Raw genomic sequence first — 27786 nt, 5'->3', positions numbered from 1 at the left:
GAGTGTACATACTTAGTGGGATATAACCCCGTGAGAGGAGGAAAACAGAAATCTTGCATTGTTTTTAGTTATGTTTTGGGGGGGATCATAATGATACAGTTTTTCTGAGACTAAATTGTGAGATAAATGAATAATGATATTGGTGTGGTTGAGAATTGAGCTTTTTGACATGGTTAAAAAGAGATACAGGTGTGTGGTTGGTAACGTTAAAATCCCATACTTTTAAGTTTAAATTACAAATAATGGTATGATCTCATGTATTTTGTCTTATGTATGCACATGGTTGTATACACTATACACACACACGTACACACATACACACATAAACACTTCTGAATCGTCCTAGAAACAATGACCTACCTAATAGCAACGAGCGCCTCTAGAGCATCCAGACTCCCACTGAAAGAAACCAGGACTCCCAGGAAAGAAATGGCTGAATCTAGGTCTGGGCAGGAAAGTCTTGCATGGAACAGTAGGAACGGTAGGAACATGGAACATGTCATACCAGAAAGCAAACATGAATAGACCTATCCATATCTATTTCTTTCTGTGTATATGTGTACTTACCCCCCCCCCAACCATCAGCTCATATGGATACCTCCAAATCCATTTTTAACACCAGAGTTTATTCTCATCTTGCTCCTTTCTATATTCGACTGGATCATGTCAAAAGAATTCAGGAGCCAACTTGAAATTTCCCACAGGAAAAAGAATAACAACAATGGGATAAAACATAGGACATATATTTAAATGCATAACCTCACTGTGTTCTTTAAAAAATAAATAGAAAAGTCTTCATTGGTCACTTTTGGAGGATGTTATTTTGGAAACTGATTTAAGTGAAGAGAAAGAAGGGGCACCTGGGTGGCTTAGCCAGTTACATGTCCAACTCTTGGTTTCAGCTCAGGTCCTGATCTCGTGGCTCATGGGATGGAGCCCTGCTTTGGGCTCTGCACTCAGCGGGAGTCTGGATGGTTATTCTTTCCCTTTGCCCCTTTCCCCACTCGTGCGCTCTCTCACTCTCTGTCTTTAAAATAAATAAATAAATCTTTAAAAAATAAAGAGAAAGAATCAGGCATTTAGTTGTCTTTTCTACAAGAACTGAACATCAGGGTAACCAAAAAACTGATGAGGGATTGTAACCTTTAATGAAATAGTGGATCTAGCCAATGATTATCACTCAAAGAAAGACAACCAGACCTCATATGCCTCCTGATGGAAATTCAAACACCACCAAGAAACACACTTGCCAGAAATCAAATCTTAACCGATCAAGTCTCAAGATACAGCTCCCAGTTTAGAGGAAATACAGGGAACAGAGGAACTTGTTCAGTGACACAGCCAGAATGCAGGTGGCAAAGTGTGGACCGTTAGAAACTAGGGGACAGAAACCTGGTCTCTCCAACCAAAAAGTTGCATTTGAGGGGCTCCTGGGTGGCCCAGTCAGTTGAGCATCTGACTCTTGATTTCGGCTCAGGTCATGATCTCAGGGTCATGAGATCAAGCCCCGAATCGGGCTCCCTACTCAGTGCAGAGTCAGCTTGTCCCTCTCCCTCTGCTCCTGCCCCCTCTTGCACTCTCTCTGTGTCAAATAAATAAAATCTTTTTTTAAAAAGTTGCATTTGAAAAAGGGAGAGGTCAAAAAGCAAGGAGTATCTATAGATTGAAAGAGACTTGAGACATATTAACCCGCTACAACATAGGGGCCCTATTTACATCCTGATCAAACAAGCAAACTTATTATGTGTATGAGATAAGCAGGGAAATTGGGACACTGACGAGATGGTTCATACCAAGTGTTCATGTTTTAAAGTGGCAATGGCAAAGACAAGAGTCCTTGTCTTTAGAATTATACATTAAATACGTAAAGATGAAACCTTAGGATGCCTAGGATTTGCTTCATAATAGTCTTAGAGGTTAGGGGCGTAGTAGAGATGAAAAACGATTGTCCATAAGTACTTTACTGTTGTCTATGTGTGAAAATTTCATTCTAGTAAAATGAAAAAGTGGTGTTGCCAGCTCTGAGGCATGTGCCCAGAGAGCAGGACAGCATCCTGGGAATGAGTGCCTAGGCTCAGACCGCAAGCTGGGGAGGGTAGGAAGCCATGTCCTTCTCACTTTATCTCAGCATATGGTAGTCACTCAGTAAATAATGGTGTGAAGAGATGAGTGAGTTTGAAGGGGCAGCCGACATCTGGGTGAATTTTGTTCCAAAATTGGGCCCATGACTCATAACTGTGAGAGCTGGCCACTCACGCCACATGGTATTTAAGCACTTCCCTGTTCCTTGGGCTGCTGCCATAATATTTGATGACATGATATATATGACCTTCCTTCCTTCACAGGCTCAGGCCCGATGTCACCGGATAGGCCAGAGCAAGGCCGTGAAGGTGTATCGCCTCATTACTCGGAACTCCTACGAGCGGGAAATGTTTGACAAGGCCAGCCTAAAGCTGGGCCTGGACAAAGCTGTTCTTCAGGACATAAACCGAAAGGGCAGCACCAATGGAGTGAGTATGACAGTACCTGCCTGGGGTCCCCAAGAAGCACTCCTCACACAGCCTGGGCCCCTCTGGAGTCTTCCTTCTTACAGCTGTTTTAAGATTCACTTTCACTAAATTGAGTCAGGTTGCACGTCTTTGTTGAGTCATTCCCCACAGCAGAGGATCATTCAGGGTCAGATCTCTGCATTTTACAGATGCATAAAGGAAGTCTGTAGGCACAGTTATAGGGTAGGATTGCCCGGCATGCAGTAACGTTTTAGTAAGCAGAGTTTTTAACAGTGCCCATTAGAAGTCAGTAGATCTTAACGCTTTAACACTCTAAATATCTATTGTCACCATGCCTTATCTTGTACTCCAGACTTTGAACTTCCTCAGGGTATAAGGGAACCTATTTTATCTGTATCACCCATGGACCTTACCAGTACTTGGCATATTAAAGATGTTCAGTGCATGATGGTCAGTGGAAAAAATGAATGAATAAATTAGCAGCTTGCAGTATGGCAGTTAAAAAATCTTTTTCCCCCTCCACAGGGATGAAAAATTGCAGCTAAGATTCCTAAATCGTATTAAATTATAGGCCAACAAAGCAGAGTATCTCCTTAATCTCTGGACTCAGGGCATCAAAGGTTGGGAATTAAAACCTTCTAAATGAGTTGTCTTCAGTCCAGATGTTCTGTATCCTCTGAGATATGCATATGTTGCTAAGTATAATACTTTAAGTTACCAGTGCTGGGAGTCATGGAATTCCTTCTTGAAAATGATAGAAAGAGAACCAGATTCTTAATTACAACCAGGAAAGGGTGTTTTGAACTCCCATTTCCTGTTTTCAACAAGCAGTTGAGAAGATCACACTTGGCACAGGATCCTTTCTTTAGTTGAGAAATGACATCATTTCCAATATTCATGTATTTATTTAATAACGAATAAATCATCATTCTTTAGCTCATTTAATACATCTGGAGGTTTTTAAAGATACAGACTCAAACTAAAACATTAAATATATCCTCTTTAGTGGTGCATAGTTTAAATACCTTGTGACATTTGATAGTAACCAATGTCCTGAGGAATGTTAGGGCCGCTGGGTCATGTGCTGGCTTTTCTTCCAGAGCTCCCCATGGGGGATTATCTGCCTGCCCTCCCCATAGTTTTCTTGAGTGTCTTTATCTGGGCTTTAATTTTCTAAAACTTGTAGCCCATATCTTTATTTTTCTGACATGTGCAGTTAGTGGAGGAAGTGTGCACTGAATCATGAGAGCCAGATTTGAGGCTGTTTTTCTCCTGTGCATTTTCCACTTTGTGAGTAGCCTTTGGTGACCTGTCCAGGTACAACAGCTCTCAAAAATGGAGGTAGAGGACTTGCTCCGGAAAGGTGCTTATGGAGCCTTAATGGATGAGGAAGATGAAGGCTCCAAGTTCTGTGAAGAAGACATAGACCAGATTCTGCAGAGAAGAACCCACACCATCACCATCCAGTCCGAAGGGAAAGGGTCTACTTTCGCCAAGGTATGGCACCTTTCCTCCAGAGTCTGTGTTGGAGTGGGAGCAGAAAGAAAACTATTCTTTGATCTTCACTGGCCAGGCTTTGTTTTCTCTATATGCAAACCGCTGAGATTGTCTACACCTGTTTTGTGTGAGACTAAATTCTGAGTAATGAGCCAGAAGCGCTATAGAAAGAAAACACCACTCCTGACGTTTGGGAGCTGATCGTCAGCAGACAGGACAGACACTTTGGTTTACAGCTTGCACTGTTCACTGTTCACAAAGACTGCTCTGACATCTTTGAGTGGTCATCTGGATTTCTTTCTAGAGTACTCCTTGACCACTGTCCAAGCCCTGAAATTCCAATGAACGTTCCATTCCTCAAACTGAAGCAAGTGTTTTTGCTCATTTCATGAGAAAAGAGATGTTAGTCTAGATTCCCAGCTGCTAGTCTAGGTACCCCTTTCCTCTGCCATTCAGCTCACTGGATTTTGGATTCAACTAATGAGACCACTTATCAGATCACTTTCAGGTGTCCCTGACCACAGGCTCTGGGAGCTTTGTGGCCTGTTTGGTTGACTTATGTAGGACTTCTTCAGTAGAACATCCTGTGCTTTATGGGTGCCGCTCATCTCATTACACCTTGAACTGCCCAACTCAGTGCCTTTCCTATAGTGGACATTTGGAAAGTGGTGAGCTGAAAGAAAAAATTCCATCTAGGGAAGTTGGAAGAAGCAACCCTTTTGCAGGGAACTAGACATCAAGTGACACATTGCCATTGTGTTCCAGGGGCTTTCTTCCTGCTTCCAAGTTTCAGTTCCAAAAAATGACCTATACATTGAAATTGTAATTTCCTTACCCAATCTTTAGAAAAGAACAGTCTTGAGATTTTTACATTCATTTGGGAGGCTCTGTTAGGGGTTTTGGTTTCAAATGCAGTTAGAGAACATACTTGAGATTCTGGGATATTTGAAATAACATAGGTGGTATTACCAGTTTGTACTGTGTTCAGATGCAGTTTATTGACTTTCATCATCTCCACAGGCTAGCTTTGTGGCTTCAGGAAACAGGACAGATATTTCCTTAGATGACCCAAACTTTTGGCAGAAATGGGCTAAAATAGCTGAATTGGACACTGAAGCAAAGAATGAAAAGGTACGGTACTGAGAATGTTCTTTTCCATCGCAATTTCTCTGTGTCTCATAGGACCATAAGTTCCCACACAGCTCAAGTCATTATTCACTCCTGAGCCTTCGTTCATAAGTGAGCTGCTATAGGTAACATACTTAAAATACGCCTGACACATAGACAGAGCTTGATAAATGTTCGCTCTTGTAATTTCAGAATGACCTAATGGGACATGCAGTTTGCTGGGCACCCGGGAAATTTGACAGAGGCAGTTAGAACTGGGACTGGCCAGAGGCGCCTGGGTGGCTCAGTCAGTTAAGCGTCTGCCTTCGGCTCAGGTCATGATCCCAGGGTCCTGGGATCAAGCCCTGCATTGGGCTCCCTGCTCGGCGGGAAGCCTGCTTCTCCCTCTCCCACTCCCCCTGCTCGTGTTCCCTCTCTCGCTGTGTCTCTCTCTGTCAAATAAATAAATAAAATCTTTTTAAAAAAAAATTAAAATAAATAAAATAAAAAAAAAGAACTGGGACTGGCCACACATAGGTCAAGTTCAGCCCTCTGACCCAAGCCAGCATCCCATCCTTGGCATGTGACTATTTTACCTCTGCTTCAGTACTTCCTATGAAAAAGACTTCGCCTGCGACAAATACTCCAGAGGAGACAAAGCAGCATGAGGGGCTTTGTTGGTCTCCCCTCCATTCTTTCAGTATCTTGAGTTCTTCTATTTCTGAACATGAGAAAGGGAATAGCCCTGGAACGAAACCAGAGTCTGGTGTCAGTCCGCCTCCGACTGTGTGCCTCTGGGCAAGGCAGTTGACCCCACCGAGATAAGTGAGCAAGACATGGGACAAAAGGTGGTGGTGACGCCCCCTCGCAGAGTTGGCGATATTTGTGAATACACCTCCCTAGCCTGTGGGGAGGCACCCCTTAAGTGTTCATCTCATCCCTTCCCTCCATCCCTGGCCCTGTCACCTCACGCCAGGATGCACACACATCACCTTCTACTTGTCTTCCCTGGTGGTGTTGAACCCCTGTGGATGCACGAGCGCAGGGGACAGCCCCTGCGCATCACTAGCTGATTCAGTAACCAGCGCCCAGCCTTAACGCTTCTGTGGGATCACCAGAGCTTGCTCAGTCCACCCTCTTCTCTCCTGTAGGAAGAGCCTGAAGTCCCTTGAGTAACCTGTTTAGTAAAACCTGTTTTACAAGGTCACAATCAAGGAGTGACTCTGTGTGCCGGGCAGTGAGCAAGGGCGGGGAGAAAAAACTCTTGTCCTAGAGACCTTGAGAAGCAGCTGGAGCGTGCAAGGCAGGGAGCAAGGGAACTGACGCAGGAGGAACACCACCGTGTATCGGGGCTACGCGGACAAGTATTTAGGAGCTGAGCTGAGCTTCAGGAAGAGGTATGGGGGGGAAGGAAAAGGAGCAGGAGCTTATGGGGGGACTGTTTTTTTTTAATTTTTATTTATTTATTGAGAGAGAGAGAGAGAGAATGGTAGAGAGCACAAGAGGGAAGAAGGTCAGAGGGAGAGGCAGACTCCCTGCGGAGCAGGGAGCCCGATGCGGGACTCGATCCCGGGGCTCCAGGATCACGACCTGAGCCGAAGGCAGTCGCCCAACCAACTGAGCCACCCAGGCACCCGCTTCTGGGGACTATTAAAGAGGCAATGGTTCTGGCAGGGGAACTGCCAGAATGAGCAGAGGATCCTGGGCTGGGGATCATGTCTTCAGCGAAAGACAAAAGGTTAACAGTTAGTGCTCATGGAAGACAGAGAGTAAAGAAGCAAGGAATGTGTGTGTCTTCAGAAAGTTGCTGAGCAGATGGATTTGTCCAACTCCTCCTGTCTCTAGAGCGCAGGCTGCCTCTGCATGCTGGGCAACAGCTGGGGTGTGCCACTCCAGCCTTTCTTGGCAAGAGCGGACCGCCGCTCTGGGCACCGGGGGGCCTTGCTCACCATACCTGCTCTGCTAGCAGGACTGCAGAAACAGCAGATGGTGGTGGACAGCGCTGGGGGCTTGGGGGAGCATGTCATCTCCAGTGAGTCTCCAAGAATCCCCTCTGCTTGTCGTGGTCATGGGCGGTGTACTGGGAAGGGCCTTTCCTGCTGGAGGATGAGGCCGCGTGTGGTTTTCTACTGGATGTGTCCTCATGACCCAGGACGAGCCACAGGACATGCGTGTGCATTGTGATGGGGGTAGAGCAAAGAGGGTTCTCTCCCCAACCGACCTCTCTGTTTCTAGGAGAGCTTAGTGATCGACCGGCCTCGAGTGAGAAAGCAGACCAAACACTACAATTCCTTTGAGGAGGATGAGCTCATGGAGTTCTCTGAGCTAGACAGTGACTCAGATGAAAGGCCCACGAGGTCCAGACGCCTCAATGACAAAACCAGGCGCTACCTCCGAGCTGAGTGCTTCCGGGTGGAGAAGAACTTGCTCATCTTTGGGTGGGTATTGGCTTTGCCTGCGTGTTACTGTTTTCCAGTCCCTGAGATTTGTCCAGTTTGTCTATCCAGTCACCTCTACGAGCTCTGGGCTGATGGAGGGTCTGTTAGAGCAGGAGAGAACTGTGCTTTTTGCCCACGGCCCTCTCAGTCATTGTATGCTCTGCTGCCGTATTGTAGATGTGCCATGGTTTTCTCGTGTGCTTGTCCCAGCAAATCTCTGTTACTAATTTGCTGCCTGGTACTGATTTCCTGCTCCTCCACCACCACCCCGCCCCCCGCCCCCCGGGACGTATAAGGAATCCGCGCAACAGATGTTACAGTTAGGGCATGATTTGTGCAGGGCTCTGGTTCTGGTAGAAGTAGAAGGTTTAGCTTCTGAGAGCTCACCATTGCTTTTGAACACTGCAGCTGGACTGTCTTAATTCCAAATTTATTCCCTGCTCTAAATAGTTTCATCGCTCCCTTGTTAACATTCTGGTGGCTATAGGAAGCTCTCAATGTTCAGGTCACCTTAGTGACATTTGGTGTGCTACAGCATGTGGTCCTTGGAGGCCTTTGAGGGCTAAGCCCTGAGGGCGATTAGTAGACCCGACAGAGGATGAGAAGCACTCTTGGCTCCTGTTTGTCCTGCAGTGTTGAGGGCACGTATGGCCCTTCCTCCCTCCAACGCCCTTCTGTATTTCCACTCTCAGCTGGGGCCGGTGGAAGGACATCCTGACTCATGGGCGATTCAAGTGGCATCTGAACGAGAAGGACATGGAGATGATTTGCCGGGCCCTGCTGGTGTACTGTGTCAAGCATTACAAGGGGGACGAGAAGATCAAGAGTTTCATTTGGGAACTGATCACACCTACCAAAGATGGGCAGGCCCAGACCCTCCAGAACCACTCAGGTGAGCGGTGGCAGGGCCGTGCCCGAGAAGTGGGAGCTCCTGTATGCTTCCATCCTTCCGCCTGTGTTGCCCCAGGTTGCTGTGCTTTGGGAGACTTCCCTTTCTCAGATACATTGGAGCATGTTAGCTGTGGGAGAGGAAGATGATTGCTTCAGTCCTCCCTCAGCATCATCCAGCCTTACCTATACCATCTGGTGGAAGTACAGTGGGGCCCTCTTGAGGTTTCCCACGTGCCCGTCCTGTGCACTGACCTGAGCGTCACAGGGTTCCTTCTTTGAACCGGGGTCACACCGTGTGCGCTGTGGTTTTTCTTTTGCATTTCACTGTTCTGTCCCATTCCTACCTGTCTGTGCCTTTTCTTGTGCTGTGCTTCTCCTTCCCTGTGCTTGGCTGTAGCCCACCTTCATGTTTCAGGTTGAGTGTGCCTTTTTTCCTGGCCAGGTTGTAAGTTCCCCAAGGGGCACAGGGGATGTTCTTGATCTGCCTGGGTAAATTCCTGCTGCCTGACTGAACGCTGCTGGAGTTGACCGAGCTGGGGCCCAGGCATTTCTCCTCACTATTGGCACTGCTTGGTGGACCAAGGAGTGGGGTCTGTCATCCAGGCCACCACGCACAGCCTGGCTGCCTCTTTGCAACCCCAGCCCAGCTCTGTTCTGCTCCCCCATGTTTAAGCTGCCTAGGCTCATTCATCTACCTGCCTTTCTGCTACAGGGTTGTCTGCTCCAGTCCCCAGAGGGAGGAAGGGGAAGAAGACAAAGAACCAGCTGCTGCTCCCAGAGTTGAAGAATGCAGACTGGCTGGCCACCTGCAACCCTGAGGTGGTCCTCCATGATGACGGCTATAAGAAACACCTCAAACAGCACTGCAATAAGTGAGTGGGCCCCTCCCCATCCCTGGTGGCAGCTCTACTCAGACTGTCCAGACTCCTGGGATCCCCGCGGGGCTGTGGGACACTCCCTGATGCTCCTGACCACCATGCAGGGTCTGGAAAGGCAGGATGGTGTGGTCTAAGCTGGGACAGGATCCCTTCACCTAAAGCCTATTTCACTCCTTTAGCAACATCTCTCCCCCCAGAACCTGGATTCTCTACTAATGCAGCCTGTACCCCTGAGGGTTTTTCTGACTTGACTCTCTAAATCCATTTAGGACACTGGTGATTTCATTGTTCTCTGTCCTTCTGCCCCTGAGGTCACATTAGGGAAAGCAGAAGACTAATGGCCACTGCTCTCAGCCTCCCCTCTCCCCCATGCCAAGTTGCTTCCTCTCCTAATGCACTGTTGCTGCTCATGGCTTCCAGGTATTTGACAGACATCCATTTGAGACGTATCTCATACGTCTAGGCCCTAGGCTAGCACCGTGCAGAGGGAGGGATGCAAGGGACACAGTGACAGAAGATGAAACTGCTCTTGTTTGAGTTTGGGGAGGTGGGGCACCCAACCACCGAGCAGTGATGAGCTGCCCCTGCATACTTGCGTCACAGTACGGGGGATCTATGAGAACTTAAAGGGCCCTTGGAGACCCCTCCCCCCAATCCAGCTTCCTAGGCCTAGGGTGAGCTCCCCGGCACTCCTGCTCAGCACTGAGCAGGCCTCTGCTGCCACACCTCTGGTTATAACCATAGAATTTAAGTGATAAGTAAGAGTTCGTTAATTTCTAAATTAGTATGTTTTGATAATTTTTTCTTCCTCCCTGTGACATCATCTCATGGTCCTGTGGTTGTTGTTGGGTTGTATTCTTTTATGGATGAAGTCTGATCCTTTCCCTTCATCTCTCCAAACCTTTAAAGAGAGGCCTTATGTCCAAAACTGTAATAAAACCTGCACAGAAGTACAGGCTCTTTGGGAGAGAGAATCCAAGGGCACGTGCTTAATGTTAGAACCTGCCTGGGGCAGGACCTCGTAGCATGCTCCATGTGACTGACTCAGAGTCACCACAGAGGGGACATGCAGAGGAGATAGCCTCAGTAAGAGTACTCACAGGAGACTGCGCACTGCAAACTAAATGAAGATTCTCTTGTACTTCAAGCAGCCATCCTTCTTGAACAAGTGAGACATGTGGTAAAAAAAAAAAAAAAATAACGTTTGAGGAGAAAAATTAATCTGGCAACGGCAAGATGGAATAGGTCAACCTAGAGCTGAATGGCCATCTAGGAGAGTTCTGTCTTAATTTAAGTATTGACCATGAGGACCTAGAGAAGGGTGCTGACTAGAGAGTTGGGGAGAAAGGGTCAACTGTGAGACATGACCAAGGAATAATGCGTAACGGGTGATGAGGAATACATACGCAGCTAACTCCATGATTGTGAGTCTCACCAGCTAGGAGGCTAACGGTGCTTGGGCCAGGACAGAATCAAAAGCCTTCTATTCACTGAAAGACGCAGAGCAAAACGAAGGACTCGGGTTTTGCCCTGCTGAGTTACAGCAGCAGTATTTGGCTATTCTGTTCACAACTGCACATGTGGGTGTGGAGTGCTGAAAATAGGCTGAGCTGGAGAGGTTGACATAGAACTTCCCTTGACACCTGCAGAGATGATCACAGATGCTGACCAGAACCATTTCGGACCTTTGAGGAAGGGCTGAACATTTCTAACCACCCCCCCACCAAGACTTTTCCTGAGTGCATGCCTGACGCTGGGAATTGAGGGATGCAGTAGGGGCGCCTGGCGTGCGACCTTGATCTCAGGGTTGTGAGTTTGAGCCCCACATTGGGTATAGATTACTTAAAAAAAAAAAAATGCAGTAAAGCATTTCTCTGAGTTCAGAGATGCCAACTATTATTTATTATCCTGAATCTTATGGAGACTGCTGTTCTCTTTAGTTCTGGCTCAGGAAGAGCCAGAGACTCCGAGCCAACAGGGACTTGCAGCTCTTCCCACTCAGCATGGGAGTTCTATGGGCAGTCCCCTGACAGGGAATCTTCAGCCAGTGCTTGAGCCTTCGTGCTGAGGGGAGCTTACCATTTCTCAGCAGGGCTCATTTAATTACCAGATGATTCTAATTAATTGTCCTTCTGTATATTGAATCTAAAATCTGCTTCCTTGTAACTTCCACCCATTGATCTTGAGTCCTGGTTCTGCCCTGAGGCACTTTGGAAAACAGGCAGACTTTTCAGCCAAACTGGACTGTGAGCTTTTAGAATTGTAGGCTCTGTTAGCAAATGTATTGCCATTCCAATATCAGATAAAGGTTAAGGCAGGCTGTGTGGTCAGAACTGCGTGGATTTAAATCCCAGCCCTCTTGCCTGTCAGCAGGTGCATTACTTAACCTCTTTGTGCCTTCTCTCTTTCACCTAGAAAATGAAGATGATAATAGTCCCATCTCTTAGCGCTGCTATTTGGATTAAGGGAGCTAACATGCTGCCAGTAGTAAGTGCTCAAAGCATTGTTCAGTAGTGGTAGTAGTATCGTATTTAGGGATAGGAACTTGTCATCAAAAGAACTTTAAAAATTTTTAAAAATAACTGCTTCAGATCCAAGCTATAAGTCAGGAGAGTGGTCATCCATTTTGGGGGTGGGAGTAGTGACTGGAAGGGGACCCAGGGAGCCTTCTCCTGACATGTTCTGCTTCCTGATTGGGGTCCTGGATTCACAGGTGTGTTCAGTTTGTGGAAATTCATCAAGCTGTACATTTTTCTCCTGGAAATATAGTTCATATCAACAAAATGTTGTGGAGTTTCTGTTTTTTTTTTTTTTTTTCAAGAAAGAGATAAGGGAAAGAGGAATAATGCCACCGAAATATTAATGGGTTTTGTTTGACTAAAGTAAGGGTATCACAGATCTACTCCAGTTCTCCTTCCCTTTGAGTTTAGATGTCAACTGGGATTATCCTCTCATTCAGGGAGGGTTGCCCCATCTGTCCTCTGAGTTGATTTGCTTCTCATTTGGAGAAAAGTGAATACTACTCAGTTTAAATTCTATTCCCTCATGCTGTAGATATTTCCAAGTACCAACACATCTCTGTTTAGAGAAATAGAGACAGCTCTATCTTTCATTTTCAGGAAAGCCTTCTTCCAATTGGGCTAGATCTAACCAGGCAGGAATTCCATACCTAAGGCCTCCTCGTTCCATTTCTTACTGAGGAGGCAAGCGGCTACTGTCAGCACGGTAGAAAGATCAGTGACTGTTGTAAATTCTTAGAGTTGTTGTTGTCTGAGCTTTAAAAAAACAAATCTCAAAATTATTTGAGTTGATTTACAGCTGAGGTAAGGAATGGCAGACCAGAAAAATAAGTGCGTTTTTTCCATTCTGAAAATTCTCACTTGTATTTTGCCACCTACTACTTGAGCCCACGGTGGCACTTTATGTGTTTTTAAAAAATTGTCAAAAAAAAAACCTTTCCTCCCACCTCCAGTTCCTATTTCCCCCTCAAGAGGCAACCACTGCTAACCTGGTTCTTCCAGATATTCTGGGCATGGACCGATCAGCATAGGTGAATGTACAGCCTCCTTTTATCTTCCCTAAAATAACACACATTTTACATACTATTTGTGCTCTGTGCTCTCTTTCTCTTTTTAAAATAACTTAAATGGAGGTCAGTTCCTGTGTATGTAAATGGGCCTTTATTTTTAATAGTTGGCCTTTACTCTTTCCTGGTTTTGAACAAGTTACAAGTCCTCTTCGAAACCTATTGGCAGCTCTGCTGCACATATGAAGCATCTCCTTGACCATGGTAGACTTCTCCGTGCCTACCCTTACCTTCACCGTGTGTCTGCGTACATTGAGCCTTCCCCAGCCCTCGACCCCTGGTCCTCTTCTGTACAGTGATTCTTTTCTGGTTGGGCTCATTTCACAATTAGATGCTGTAGGCTTCTCAAGAAGAGAGCTAAATCGCTTGCTTCCGTCATGTGCCTCACAGTACCCAGTGTGGTGCAGAGCATACAGTAGTTGCCCAACAAATACTTGCTTAATTGCCTTGTCTCGAACGTGTTTGGTGCCTGCCCTTGGAGCTTGAGTGTGCTCCGTGCAGAATCCAGGGAACTGAGCACCTCAGGAGAGACGACTTGATTATATTCTGGCAGTATTGCCATGAAGAAGACTCCTAGAATATCCATTTTAACTGTGTGCAAGTGAAACTGAAAACAGCACCATTCAACATGACCTACTCTTCAGTAAATTAGTAAACTTTAACCAGCCTCTTGGAGGGCAGCGCTGCCCCAGAGGTCATTGTGGGAGGGTTGAGTACTCTTTTATAGACCAGGAGGAACAGTGTTTCTGCTGCCGCCCATGGCTAACTGGGTGACCTAACAGATGATGGTGAGATATGTTTTTCTGTGTAAATCACAGTAGCATCTGTCATCAGTACCTTGGGTTTTGTTTTCCTAGTGCTTTCTCATATATCACTTCACGTCACTAATAACATGGGAATGCCCAGAATTTCCCTGTATCCACTTGGGGGGTGGCAACTTACAGGCAGCTCGTGGTTCTGATACCTTTACATTAATGTGTTCACCTTTCACAGGGTACTTTTGCGAGTCCGGATGCTATACTACCTAAAAGCTGAAATACTGGGAGAGGCAGCTGAGAAAGCGTTTGAAGGAACCCCTGCCAGGTAAACCACACCAACTGGAGCTCTCAGAGCTCAGTGCTAAAGAGCTGCCACATGGTGCCTGTTCGTGGAGATGGACGAAGCTGCCTGTGCTTCTGGAGGCCTGTGTTCACACCCAGCCCAGGGTCAGTTACCTACATGGTAGAGCGGGCAGGTCCCCTACACATGAAATGAAGGAGAAATCCATTTCTCTACGGCACAGCTTTTGGTGAGGTTTTGAGTTAGTTTGCTTTTCCAGATGGTGTTGTAACATTGGTTTGAACAGTCATTTCTCTGCCTTAACTAGTCGTTGTGGGATGAGTATTCATCCTCTGATATGTTTGGTCCGACAGGTGTGCCCTGGGCATTTTGCTCAGAATCGCACTCTTGGCCGTTGTGCCCTTCCACATTTGAGCAGTTCTCTGTATTTGCTAATCATACTAGTCATACCTGGTGCCCTGTTTGATTGTTTGCACCTTAGTTTTATAAATTAGTGTTTCCAAAGCTGTAGAATCCTGTGGGAATCTCCCAAGATTTCAGAGAATGAGGCCACCATGCTCCCAGTTACCAACCACTTGATGAAGCCAGACAGCCTCCTTCACCCCCAGACATGCTGTTTGCTCTAGTCCTGTACAATGCCTGTCATTCCCGGAGAAAACCAGAAGGAATGGTATTTCAGCTTTGCTTTGAGATTACCTGTGGCCATGGTTTCTTCTTCCTCTTTCTGTCTTTCTTTTTTTTTTAAAAGATTTTATTTATTTATTTGACAGAGAGAGACATAGTGAGAGAGGGAACACAAGCAGGGGGAGAGGGAGAGGGAGGAGCGAACTCCCTGCTGAGCAGGGAGCCGACGCAGGGCTTGATCCCAGGACTCAGGGATCATGACCTGAGCCTAAGGCAGACGCTTAATGACTGAGCCACCCAGGCACCCCTTTCCTCTTTCTTTCCATTGGACAGTGCTAATGGCTTTAGCGGTGATGGGGGCGGGGTGGGGGGGGGGCATTAAAGAAGGAGAGAGGTAAAGGACATTAACCATCCTACCGATGGGGCAATTTGTAATCAGGAGCAACCATTACAATGATCATTATTACTTGATAACGTTGTCTGTAGTTGCTATAGTCATTTGTAATGGGTATAGGGAGGTTGAGTGTTTTGGTAAGGAGGTTCAATTTATGAATCGGAGAAATGCAGCAGAATTCAACCTGATCTGGCAGAAGTAATCTTCCTGAACTTTCTCATCCCGCTCTGCTTTCTTAGAACGTGTAGATGGAAGGGGCTAGATAGAACACGGAGAGTCCATTACCCATGCCCTTCCTTCCTTTCCTCTGCTCTCCTCAATCTTGGCTGTCAGTGGCCCTTATTGTGCATGAGGAATGAATAGCATTTCATCCCAGAAAAGTCATTTAGCTCCCGGCAGCACCCTGGCAGAGCAGTGGGCCCTACAGTGGAGCCAGAAAGGGAGCACTGGCTGGAATGGTAGGGCCATGGACCACTATTCCCACAGAGGGAGCTGGGCCTGGGGAGGGGCAGTTAGGCATGTGTCACAAGAAGAAACTTCAAATGCTACAGAGGAGCCATCCCAGACAGCTGGGAGCTGGGAGAGAGGAGCCATCAGGTGGATTTTTCTCCCCAGACCCAAAGCCTTAAAGAGTAAGGACTGCTCAGACAAATGAAGACAGTGAGCTAAGGGTCCATGTGAGCTTTCAGAACATGGACAGAGTTCAGTGAGGGGCTGATGGTACAGGCCTGCTAGTCCTATAGGCCTCCTCCTTAGGGCAAGTTATGTCTGTCCCTTTGGCCAGGAGCAGTGCAGTTGGTGATGAGCTTTGACCCAGCAAACCGCTGCCACCTACCGTAGAACCTTTCCTCTGAAAAGCTGTCTTCATACCCCAGCATGTACCGGTACTGACTGTCTTGTTCTCAAGCACTGCTTGAGATCTCTACATGTTGAACCAGGATGATCTGGGGACTTTTCAGCATTTGATTCTGTATGAATTTGACCATGTTGAAGATGTTCTACCTTCAGTTGACCAATATATTGATGGCTTTTGCTGTGGTTCTCAAGATGGATATCTACATTTTACATGTGGACCCCAAAGCCCTACCCAGACTTACTGATGGGTTCTCTAAGAGGTGCTTCCGGGTTCTGTTTCAGTCAGTCTGAGGTAAAGCCTGGAAATCAAGTACATATGTGGAAATAGTTCACTGGAGGAGGGTGATAGAAAGTCCTGCTTAGGAAACCGTGGCCCACAGCCTCCTAAGTCCTTGTAACTTCAGCCTCTTAGCATGCGACTAGGGATGTGGCTTAATACCAGGGTTCAGCCAGTAGTTCTTGCACTGTTGTATGTCTGTGTTGAAGGAACTCTGAGTCTACACCCTTCCTTCCGCAGGGAACTAGAAGTGCCTCTGCCTGACATTGACTATGTGGAGATCCCAGTGGATTGGTGGGACGCGGAGGCCGATAAGTCCCTTCTGATAGGCGTGTTCAAACATGGTGTGTATTTCAGTGAATGCTCTGTCTTTTCTGAGAAACTCCATAACCTGCCGCACATCTCTGGTAGAAAGTAGCCTCACTTCTGTCCTCTCAGATGAATGTGTGAGTCATGAAAATACGGTGAATGTTCATGCTATCAGTGAGGAGCTTTACAAGGGCTGCTATGGTTGCAAAGAGCCTGTCCACGCTGTCGGGCCTTGGACTGCCTCACTCTTCTTCACTCGCAGAGTCCCAGTGCCTGGCCTAGTGCCTGGCACACAGTAGACACGTAGCATTTCTTGAGTGAAGGAACAAATAGGGAAAATGTTAGGTTTTAGCATTTCATGTGTATGTAGAATTCTAAGATCATTCTAGACAATCTACATATTCCTAGTGTGTATCTTTTTGCCCCATTGGTATAAAAATTTAAGAATACGAAATGGTATGAACTTCTTTTTAAAAATGTGGTAACCAAGAGTCCAGGGGACTGAGAGAGGTTTTGAATAGCTTGGGAAAACTGAAATAAGTACCCCCTTTCTTCACTTCTGGCACTGTCCTAAGCACCTGCCCTTGCCGTCAGCCAACGGTCAAGGTGAATAATGGAAGCGCCACAGGATAGTCACTGTAATGTACCTGGTGGATACTGTCCCTGCCTGGTGAAGTACCTGAAATCTTAAACTGGAGAACAGGATTCAAAGTAGAAAGAGTTGGTCATACCAGACTTTCACTGTCAGCTCTGCCACTTAGTAAATTTAAGACCTTGAGCAAATCATAAATTCTCTGACCAGTTTCCTCGCCTGTACCATGGGGATAGTATCGAAACAGCCTACCTGGAGTGTTGTTTGAAGATTCAATGAGACCACATATGTAGACTGCCTAGGGCAGGGCTAGGCAGTAGATAGAAGCGGAGGAGGTGTTCAGTGCTGTTTTGCTGTTACTTACTGCTCTCCCTTTGGAAAGTTAACTTTCTCAGATATGTCTAATCAGTAGAATTAAACATTTGGAGGCCAACCAGTCACGTTTACGTAACAACTAGGCCTGTACTTATTTTAACAAGGAATCCCCTCAACACTTGGATTCTGGTGTTACAGTGGGAGGTCCAGTGCTCCCCAAAGCCCTTTGTCAAACTGCTGGGGTTAGGATGAGCAGTGCTATCCATTAGAGCTACCTGTGATGATGGAGGATATGTCCTATCTCTGCACTGTCCACTATGGAATCCACCGGCCACATGTGACTATTGAATACTTGAGATATGATTGGTACATCCAAGCAACTATATTTCTAATTTTATGCAATTTTAATGAATTGAAATTAAATAATCACATGTGGTTCCTCTTTTGGACAGTGCAGGGCTGGAACTCAGCTCTGAAGTGGTAAGAAGAAACACATGACTTCTCTGTTAAGCACAAGGAACCATAGTGCAACCAAAACTTGGTTTAATCTAATTTGGGAAAGAACCCAGAGATAAGTTGCTAGAAGCAGCAAAATTCAGAGCATCTGAACTTGTGGAAGAAAGTCCATTGGCCCTGTGTCTCGTTTCAGTGGTAGTTTTAGGGCACATGGCCACATCCTTCGTGGAGAGAACGTGATGTAGAAAGGGAACACAACATGAAGTCCCGTCAGTATGGCAGACAGAATCTACATGCTTCCCCTCCGTCCCTCCGCTGACCGAGCCCACACACACCACAGACATACAGAAAGCCTGGGTGGGTTAGGACTCTAATGTGAAACTACCTAGCTGCACATGAAACAAATAAAGGAAAATCCCCGAATGAAGAGGTCACTTAAAGCCAGAGCTGAAAGCTCACTGATAGGACAGCAAGCCAGAGAGACTGGGTTTTTAATGCCCACACAGAAAATGGAAACAAGCCCCTCCAGGAAAGGAGGGCAAGCGAAGACTCTTTGACTGGCCCAGGGAAGCAGAGATAGAAGAACATACTCCTGAAAAATAGATGGAGACGTGAGAGAGAAGATGAGGTGGAAGAGAGAAGGCGGTTGCCATGTAAAGCAGGATGTGCCAGGCAAGTACTAACAACAACCGGAAACAAAACACATACGACCCATAAGACCATATGGCGAAGTCCGTATCCTACAAAAGGTCTTTAAGGAAAGAAGGATAGTTTGGGATAAAGAGGGTCTTTATACAGTGATGATGGGTGTAATTCATCAGGAAGATATGGCTAAGAGTGTGGCCTCAGAATATGTCAGAGGACAGAACTCTAAGGGAGCTCAAGACCCCTTCTCTCCTAAGAAAGGCAAGTTAACACTGGCACCAAACTTACTAGCTTTTTCATCCCTGAGCAAGGTTTAGGGTAGTAGGATTAAGCAATTGATCTCTCTTAGTCTTATATTAGGAATGTTCAAGGGTCAACCAGATGGTGTCTAAGGTCACTTCCATATCCAAAACTCCTCTCCTCTATGAAGCAGTTTGGGAGGGTATGAGTTAATCATTCCTAAGTGTTTTCCTGAGTACACCTATGAGGTCTTAAGATGATGCATCACCCATTGCATTCAGATTTCCCCAGATTGCCAGTTGAGGTGAACTCAGTAGTCAGAGTCAGGGCTGAGAGCATGTGCCTGATGCCTGAAGTGGCTGATTGTGGCATATGATGACTTCAGACACACTATAAAAGTATACCCGGTGCTAGGGGACTGGACCTAAACCACACATGCACACCCAGCTCACTGTTGCACAGAACCAGCCCTGTTTAGTTGGATGTTAACATTGGATCTACCCAGACTGCATTGGACAGATCCCTGTGGCTGGCTTCATGGACTCATCCTCCTTGGAGTCTTCCAGAATCCAGATCAGATCCTCCCCCTTACTGGATGCTGCCCATCAGACATTCCATGAGCGTAGGCTTAGACCCGTCCTCATCTAGGTAACACACCTGACCACACCTGTGTAACTTAGCCCACACAACAGGTCTTACCAGGTGATAGTCAAGCTCCCAGATATCCAGCAGCTGGTAGAGATATGACATTTTCAGAAAGCCAAGCTATCTGGTGTTCACGTTTCAGGAATTCGTGTCAGGAAGCCCTCTGCCTCGCCTCCATCCTATGGAGGCCTAAGTATGAGCTGTGCTGCTGCCACCATTTTCTTTGTGAAGAAACACAGCCATCCATTGTCTGAAGTTCTGTGGCTCCTGCAGGCCACCCCAGACATATCCTGCCACAGCCCTACTTAGATCAGAAGGGTAGAGCCAAGGTTCTGTCTCCGAGCTGACCCTGTGGGAGAACTGCCTGCACCTTTGGTGGTTTGCAGCAAGAAGGGCCCATAGCAAACATATTCCGAATGATGCTCTTGATAGCTCTCTGGCGCATTAACTGACTACGACCCCTAAGGCAGCTTGGATTTATGCAATTTTTATTAAGATAGGAAGTTGCGTATTTTTGTTGACATTCTTAGAAAGGGGCTTCTAGACTGAAGAGGCAAGCAGCCCACGCCCCTCAAGGGCTGTCATCTACTATGTGTTTATTGGCATTGCTCTTAGAACTCCTACAACTTGCAGGGCAATTGTTGGGGTTTTCTAGGGGACTGAATCAGTCACTCTTCCTTGCCTCCAGCTTCATAGCTCAGTGAGAAATAAGAATGCAGAATCTGTCTATAGACTTCAGACCACCACCAGACAAGAGAAAGTCTGCAGAGTAGAAGCGTAGCCAGGTAGTAGGCTGCCGGAAGAACCTTGTCAAGCACAGAGCACCTGAGGGCCAGACGCATGGACAGTGAGCCTCCCTTGGGAGGAAAGGGCTGGTGGGGAAAGCTTTCAGCCTCTCACCTATCAGGTGAAGCACCCCTCTTTTCATGGGGAGCAGAACGTGGAGATAGCAGGAATTTCCTCAAGGCAGCAGGAACATTGAGGACATTTCTGTTTTGCAGAGAACTGGGGTAGAACACGGGGAGAAGGCGCGAATGGCTTTCTATTTCTACAATGATTATTGGAAGAGAATCTGGGCAAAACTGACTCATCCAATCTTCTGTTGTGCGTGTATGGTGTTAGGCCCCACACTAGATACTGAATGTGTAATGATGAGAAAAAAACTTTTCCTAAGGAGCCTACCATCTCATGAGAGAGACTGACCGTAATCAAATAATCGCCCTAAGGAACAGCGAATAAAGAGCATAAGGCATCACAGTCTCCTGCCGTATGCCTCATGTGGGCAGCATCTGTCATTGAGATAGCAGAAGAGTTCCTTTGGATTAAAAGATAAAGTACTTGCAGCTCCTCAGAGAGAGTACCAGCTGCTGCCTACAGGGTGGAGGACAGAACTACATCCACAGTGCTAATGGAACAAAAACCAACAAGGTAGCACAATATCCAACAAAGTAAAATCAAGTCTGTTGTTAGCACCCATGCTGGTTCCCCATCACCTGTGACAGGCCCTCTCTATGCATACTACAGAGCTGGGAATGGACCTTGTTTCCTGGGAGCAACGTGGAAAGGGTTTTGACCATCTTGAAAGCATTTCCCCCAAGATAGTTTGCTATAACAATAGATTTGGATCTTTTCTGCGACCAAATCCTGTCTCGTTATCAAATTACATTCGACTCAATTAAAAAAAAAAAATTCTCATGCCTGGGATTATCAAAGTGGAAGTGATGTTATTTCATTGTTTTGGCTCCCTTTCAAGGGTCTCTTCTGAGTCAAATATGCTCATTCTCTGTTTGACTTTGGGGATGTGGTGAGGGGTAATTCCAAAGCCCTGGCCAGTGGATTAGTATTTCGTACTGAGTTGGTGAATATGGAGGCAATAAATCATTTTTAATCTGATTAACAAGCCTGATTATCCCCTGCATCCATCACTTGGTTCAATTTCTGTTTCTAAGACAAGGGATAAAATCGGACTATCAGAAAACAAAGCCCATCCAGGAGGTAACAAGGTGTCCAGAGTTTGGGGTTGAGAGGAAGAAGTTGCAAAACCAACTTGCCTGATTCCCTTTGCTGTCCAAGAGAAGTAAACAAGTGAGCATTATTGCATCTATACCTTGTCTCTTCACAGACACAGAATATTTACATCAGCTTTTATTTTTGGTCAAACACTCATTAGGCATCTACTTTAGCTCAAGGATCTTCCTCGGATAGGAAATCTTACAGGATTCAATTAATCTTAGTGTTTTTGATTGCTTTATTTTTCACTTAATAAGGAAAACAAAATGATTGTGCAGGGCCCAGGGTCGATTTTGTGAGTTCTGACATGACTTCTGACATTTTTCATTATCCCTGAGCAGGGTATGAGAGGTACAATGCCATGCGAGCAGACCCGGCACTTTGCTTCTTAGAGAAAGTCGGGATGCCAGATGAGAAGTCCCTTTCTGCAGAACAGGGTGTTACGGATGGGACCTCAGACATCCCTGACAGGTGAGCCATCTGTGATATGACGTGTTACGCCGTGAATCTCTGACCCCCTCCGTGGATACCCAGCGTTCTCACAGTCTCTCCCTCACAGCCCAGCACCTCCCTTCAGTCTTGCCATGCTGGAACCACTCTCCAAAGTCACTGCATTAGTTACATCCTGTTACGCCTCAGGCCTTTTCCTTGACTTCTAAGCTCTTTGAACCAAACACCAGTTCCTGTACTTCATGGGTTCCTCAAGCTGCCCACCATCCTACCCTCCTCATGTCTTGTCAGAGGATTCTTGAGGAAGAATTCAGAGCTCTCACACTTGGCGGAAAGCTAAGAGGCACTGCAAGTACAGGCTTCATGACCTTGAAATGCGTCAGATGAAATTCTGGCATTAAGAATGCATTATCCATACATAAGGTGAATTTAGGAGCCACTGCTTGATGGCTGTGGCATCTAGACCTTGTTTATGGGTTGTTGCAAAAAAGTATAGAAACATCTCCTCTGGCTGAGTTTTACTTACTGTTGGCATAACCCCCAAATGTGTAAATTCATTGGAAAGCTAAATAAGCGTCCAGAAACTGTGGTGCTCCAATACACACGCACACACACACGCACACACGCACACACGGAAAACATTATATGTATCTCTTAGCTTGGGTTTGGTAAGCTTTGAACTGATCTTCTCCCCAAAAGTAGCAGATACTGCTTTGCATTGCCTAGGGCTGTGGCCAGGCCTCGCCAGGAGGGCCTGCACTGCCAGGAGCTCCTAACCACCTGCTAAGGCCAAGAAAAGGTTGAAATGCATTTTCCATCCGTCCTTAACCCGTGATGAGCACTTTAGCTACCATAACACTCTCTGCTCCAGAGAGAAATTTCCTCCGTGGAGACTCATTTGGAGAGATGTTAACAGAAGCCCAAGTGAGTGGGCATGCTAATGGTAGATGTGGGGGGAAACGCTACGTGGGTAAGGTACCTGAACGTGGTGGAAAGCTTACATTTTTGTCGAGCGTCTGTTCTTTCTGTGGTTAAGCAGTGAGAGGTAGTTAAGGTAGGAGAGATTCTACTGCCTCCAGGACCTGAGCAGCATTCGATGAGAATATTTGAGACAGGAACACTCCAAAGTCAATGTAAGACAAATCATGAAAAAGATCGGCATCAGCAGTAGTTAAGCTGACAAGACAGAAGACTTTAGGCAGCTAAGCTCCAGGTAGGTGTCTGTTGATAAAGAGGACACAGTGTCCTTCCTTCCTAGCAGTAGCAGCCCCGCTCCCTCCTGAGGAAGTGACTGCCACCAAATAAAGGATTCTGCCTGAAGCTTCACCCCACTGTGGGGGAAAGGGGGCCTGAGGCACTTCGGGACTCAACTAGATTTGCACAGGCCTCAGTCTCTGGAGTCTGTTCTTTTATTAAAGGCCCATGTTCCAGTAACTCTCGGTGGGCAGTAATGACCTTGTTTGTGACAGTATCACTGTCAGATAGCTGGCCTCTGAACTTGTCTGAGTAGATCATCTCATGCTGAAGTCTCAGTTGAGTGGAGGTCCTTGCCCGTAGAAGTTATGACACTGGTAGAAACCAAGATTTTGAGGCCTGTGGGCAAAGGGATCCACTAATTTTCCTTTCGGTCAATGATTTAGGGGGTTTTCTTGCAAGCATTCTGGTTGCAAAATAGCTCCTAGGTGGCGCGTGACGCTTTTTATTTTACTTTTATTCAGAGGCAACATGGATAAAGAAGACAACACTGAAGACAAGTTAGATGGCCTGCAGAAGCAAATGGTGAGTCACATGTGCTGTGTTGGTAATCCACACGATCTCAGTGTCGAGAAACTCCCCATCTTGGCAGTGAGCTCGGGGCGCTTGATTGCAGTCCTGCAATTGCATTGCATTTTGCCCAGCATTTTAGTGTAAAGTTTATCAGCATACAGACTGCACTGCACTTTTATTCTAGTGAAAGTTTTGATTTTAACATAACTGTAGACTTTAGAGGCATTATAAGATACAATACAGAGTGATTCCGTGTACCTTTTTATCCAGTTTTCCCCCATGGGAACATCTTGCGAAACTGTAGTACAGTATCACAACCAGGATGCTGACATCGTTAGAGTCAACACATAGGACGTTTCTGTGACCACAGAGACCCACCGCGTTGCCCTTTATAGACATAGCCCCCTTCCCTCCCGCCTTTACCTCCTTTGTAAATGGTGGCAACCGCTAACCTGTTCTCCATGTCTATAATTTGTTATTTTAAGATTATTTCTTAAGATATGAACTAAGAATTTAAGACTATATATATTATTAAATGGAATCATAACAATAAGGGGCCCTTGGGGATTAGCTTTTGTTGCTCAGCATAATTCCCTGTAGGCTGCTGCGGGTTGCTTTCTGTAACAGTAATGCCTTCCTTTCGTTGCTGTGTAGCAGTCCTTGGTGTGGATGTCCGGGTTTGTTTTACCGTTCATTCACGTGCAGGATACGTGCATTGTCTCCCGTTTCTGACTATTATAAATACCTCTGTAAACATTTGCATACAGGTTTTTGCATGACTATACATTCCCGTTTCTGTGGGATAAATGTCCATAAGTACAGTTGCTGGGTGATAAGGTTACTACATGTTTAGTTTTGTTTTTTTTTTTTTTAACTGCCAAGCTGTTTGCAGCATGGCCATACCCCTTCACATGGCCACCAGCCCCGTAGGAGCGGTCCGCTTTCTCCTCATCTTTTGTTAGCTTTTGGTGTTGTCACCACTGTAATTGAGCCATTCTGATAGGTGTATAGTGATATCTAGTTGAAGTTTTAATTTACATTTCCCTAATAGCTAATGGTGTTTAACATCTTTTTATAGGTTTAATCGCCATCTGTAAGCCTGCTCAGTGAAATGTTTCTTCCTGTCTTTTGCCCATTTTCTAATTGCATTGTTTGTTTCTTTGTTTTCCTGTTGGTATTTGAGAGTTCTTTATATATTCCAGATACCAGTCTTTTGTCAGATATGTGGTTGGCAAGTATTTTCTCCCACCTATATAGTTTGTCTTTTTATCCTATTCACATTGTCTTTCACAGAATAACAGTTTTTAATTTTGAGGAAGTTCAGCTTACCAATTTTTCTCTTTATGGGTCGTGCTTTTGGTTTTAAGTGTAAGAATTCTGCTTATCTGTGGATCTCAAAGGTTTTCTTCTATGTTTTCTACTAAAAGTTTCTTAGTTTAACAGGTAAGTCTGTGGTCCATGTTAAGTTAGTTTTCATATAAAGAGAGTTAGATTCAGGTTCTTTTTTCAACCTGTTGCTTTGCAATTGCTCTAGAACCATTCGTTTTAAAGAGCTCTCTTTTCTACATTGTATTGCTTTTGCACCTTTGTCAAAATATCAGTTGAGCGTATTTTTGTGGATCTGTTTCTGGGTTCTTGATTCTATTCCATTGTTCTATTTGTCTACTCCTCTGCCACTAGCATGTAGTATCAATTATTGTAGCTATATCATAAATCTTAAAATTGCATAGACTGATTCCTCCCACTTCTTTTTCAAAATTGTTTCAGCTTTTCTTGTTCCTTTGCCTTTCCATATGAATTTTAGAATACTCTTATCTGTATCTACAAAAGTTCTTGCTGGGATCTTGCTAGGAATTGCATTAAACCCATATATCACTTTGAGGAGAATTGACCTTTTACTATATTGAATCTTACTATATATCTCTCCATTGATTTCGATCTCTGATTTCTTTCATCACTATTTTACAGTTTTTCAGAGAACAATTTCTGTACATGTTTGTAGATTTACATCGAAGTATTTCATTTCCTTTGATGTGATTGTAAATGGGATATTTATGTTTATCTTGTATCATGCAAACTTGGTCAATACAATTTAAATTTAAGGTGTTTTGTGATTTTCTACGTCAACAACCCTGTGGTCTGCGAATGGGGTAGTGTTATTTCTTCTTTTCTGATCTATGTGCCTTGTATTTCTCTTTCTTGCTGTATTACACTGTCTGAAACTTCTGGGATTGTGTTGAATGAATGCTGAGAGCAGACATTCTTGCCGTGTTCCTGATACTAGGAGGAAGACATTTAGTCTTTCATCGTTAAGTATAATGCTAGGTCTAGGTTTTTTGGAGGTGATCTTTATCAAATATGAGGCATTCCCCTGTATTCCTAGTTTTTTGAGAATTTTTATCGTGAATAGATGTTGAATTTTGTCAAATGCATTTTTTGTACTGATTAGTATGATCATGTGATTTTTCTTATTTAGCTCTTAGTATGGTAGATTACATTGATTGATTTTCAAATATTGAATCAGCTTTGCATCCCTGGATAAACTGGGATAAATGCTGCTCCGTCATGGTGCATATGATTCTTATTGTTAAATTCGTTCCAATTTTAGTATATGTGCTGCCGAAGCGAGCGCTCTTACTGTTAAATTCTACTTGCTGATACTTTGTTAAGGATTTTTGCATCTATATTCATGAGGGTATTGGTCTATAGTTGTCTTTCAGTATACTATATCTGCTTTTGATATCAGGGTAATGTTAGCTTTATAAGTGAATTGGATGTTCCCTCCAACTGTTTTCTAATAGAGGCTATTTAGAATTGGTATTAATTTTTTTTAATGTTTTGTAGAAGTCTCCCGTGAAACTTTGAGGGAGTTTTAAAATTATGAATCCAACTCTCTATTTTATATTGAATAAGTTGTAACAGTTTGTGTTTTTTAAGGAATTTGGTCTATTTCATCTAGGTTGTCAAATTTGTGTGTTGTTCATTGTATTTTTTTATCCTTTTGAATTGTAGTGCTGTTCCCTTTTTCATTCCTGACACTGGTAATTTGTGTTTTCTCTTTTTCTTTATCTGTCTTACTAGAGATTTGTCTATATCTTCTTAAATAATCAGCTTTTTGTTTCAGCTCTTTGTCTTCTCTTTCAAATTTCATTGATTTTGGGGCGCCTGGTGACTCGGTTGATCATCTGCCTTCAGCTTGGGTCATGATCCCAGGGTCCTGGGATCAAGCCCCATGTCAGGCTCCCTGCTCAGCGGGGAGCCGGCTTCTCCCTCTCCCTCTGCCCCTCCCCCGTGCTCATGCTCTCTCACACTCTCTCTATCAAATAAATAAATAAAATCTTAAAAAAATAAAAAAATTTCATTGATTTGTCTTCTTTATTACTCCCTTCCTTCTGCTTGCCCTGGTTTTATGTTCCTTTTCTTTTTCTAGATTTTTGGAGTGGAGCTTAAATTACCATTTTGAGACTTTCCTGTTTGTTTAATGTATGCATTCATTGCTATAAATTTCCCTCTCAGCATTATTTTAACTATGTCCCACAAATTTTGCTATGTTGTATTTTCATTTTCATTCAATTTAATGTATTTTTTAAAAATTTTTCTTGAGACTTCCTCTTTGATCCATGGATCATTAGACATGTATTATTTAGTTTCCAAGTGTTTGGAGATTTTCCTATTTTCTCTTTTTTACTTCTAGTTTGATTCTATTGTGTTCAGAGAACAAACTATTATTTCAGTTGTTTTAAATTTGTTAAGGTTTGTTTTATGGCCCAGGACATGGTCTGTCTTGGTGTATGTTCCATGGGCACTTGAAAAACAATGTGTATTATGCTGTTGTTGGGTGCACTTATGTTGACATAATTGCATAAATGTCAGTTAGATCATGTTGGTTGATAGTGTTGTTGAGTTCTTCTGTATCCTTGCTGATTTTCTGTCTGGTTGTTTCATTAGTTGCTGAGAGAGGAGTATTGAAGTCTCCATTATAATGTCTGTTTCTCCTTTCATTTGTATCAGTTTTTGCTTCACAGATTTTGCAGCCCTCTTGTTTGGTGCAGACATATTTTGGTTTGTCTTCTTAGGTAAATTGACTCTGCTATCATTATGTAACGTCCATCTCTACCTCTGATAGTTGGCTCTGCTCTGAAGTGTATTTTATCTGACATTAATATAGCTACTCCTGATTTCCTTTGATTAATGTTTGCATCTTACAACTTTTTCCATTCTTTTACTTTCAGCCTACTATT

At 44.8% G+C, this 27786-nt stretch overlaps 1 protein-coding gene across 4 annotated transcripts in view; it reads left to right on the top strand.

The window, feature by feature from the left end:
* CHD6 (chromodomain helicase DNA binding protein 6) overlaps positions 1–27786 on the top strand; it is a 191568-nt gene that overhangs the window by 132873 nt on the left and 30909 nt on the right. For all 4 annotated transcript variants that reach the window (XM_027621209.2, XM_027621211.2, XM_027621210.2 and 1 more), the window contains 10 exons: positions 2346–2510; positions 3828–4007; positions 5028–5138; positions 7350–7552; positions 8245–8444; positions 9156–9315; positions 13901–13990; positions 16357–16460; positions 21670–21799; positions 23497–23557. In XM_027621209.2, coding sequence (XP_027477010.1) covers positions 2346–2510; positions 3828–4007; positions 5028–5138; positions 7350–7552; positions 8245–8444; positions 9156–9315; positions 13901–13990; positions 16357–16460; positions 21670–21799; positions 23497–23557 — 1404 coding nt within the window. The remainder of the gene's footprint in view (positions 1–2345; positions 2511–3827; positions 4008–5027; positions 5139–7349; positions 7553–8244; positions 8445–9155; positions 9316–13900; positions 13991–16356; positions 16461–21669; positions 21800–23496; positions 23558–27786) is intronic.

This window comes from Zalophus californianus, chromosome 8 (genome assembly GCF_009762305.2).
Source record: "Zalophus californianus isolate mZalCal1 chromosome 8, mZalCal1.pri.v2, whole genome shotgun sequence".
Classification (NCBI taxonomy): Eukaryota; Metazoa; Chordata; class Mammalia; order Carnivora; family Otariidae; genus Zalophus; species Zalophus californianus.
This window is presented reverse-complemented; position numbering and strand designations above follow the sequence as displayed.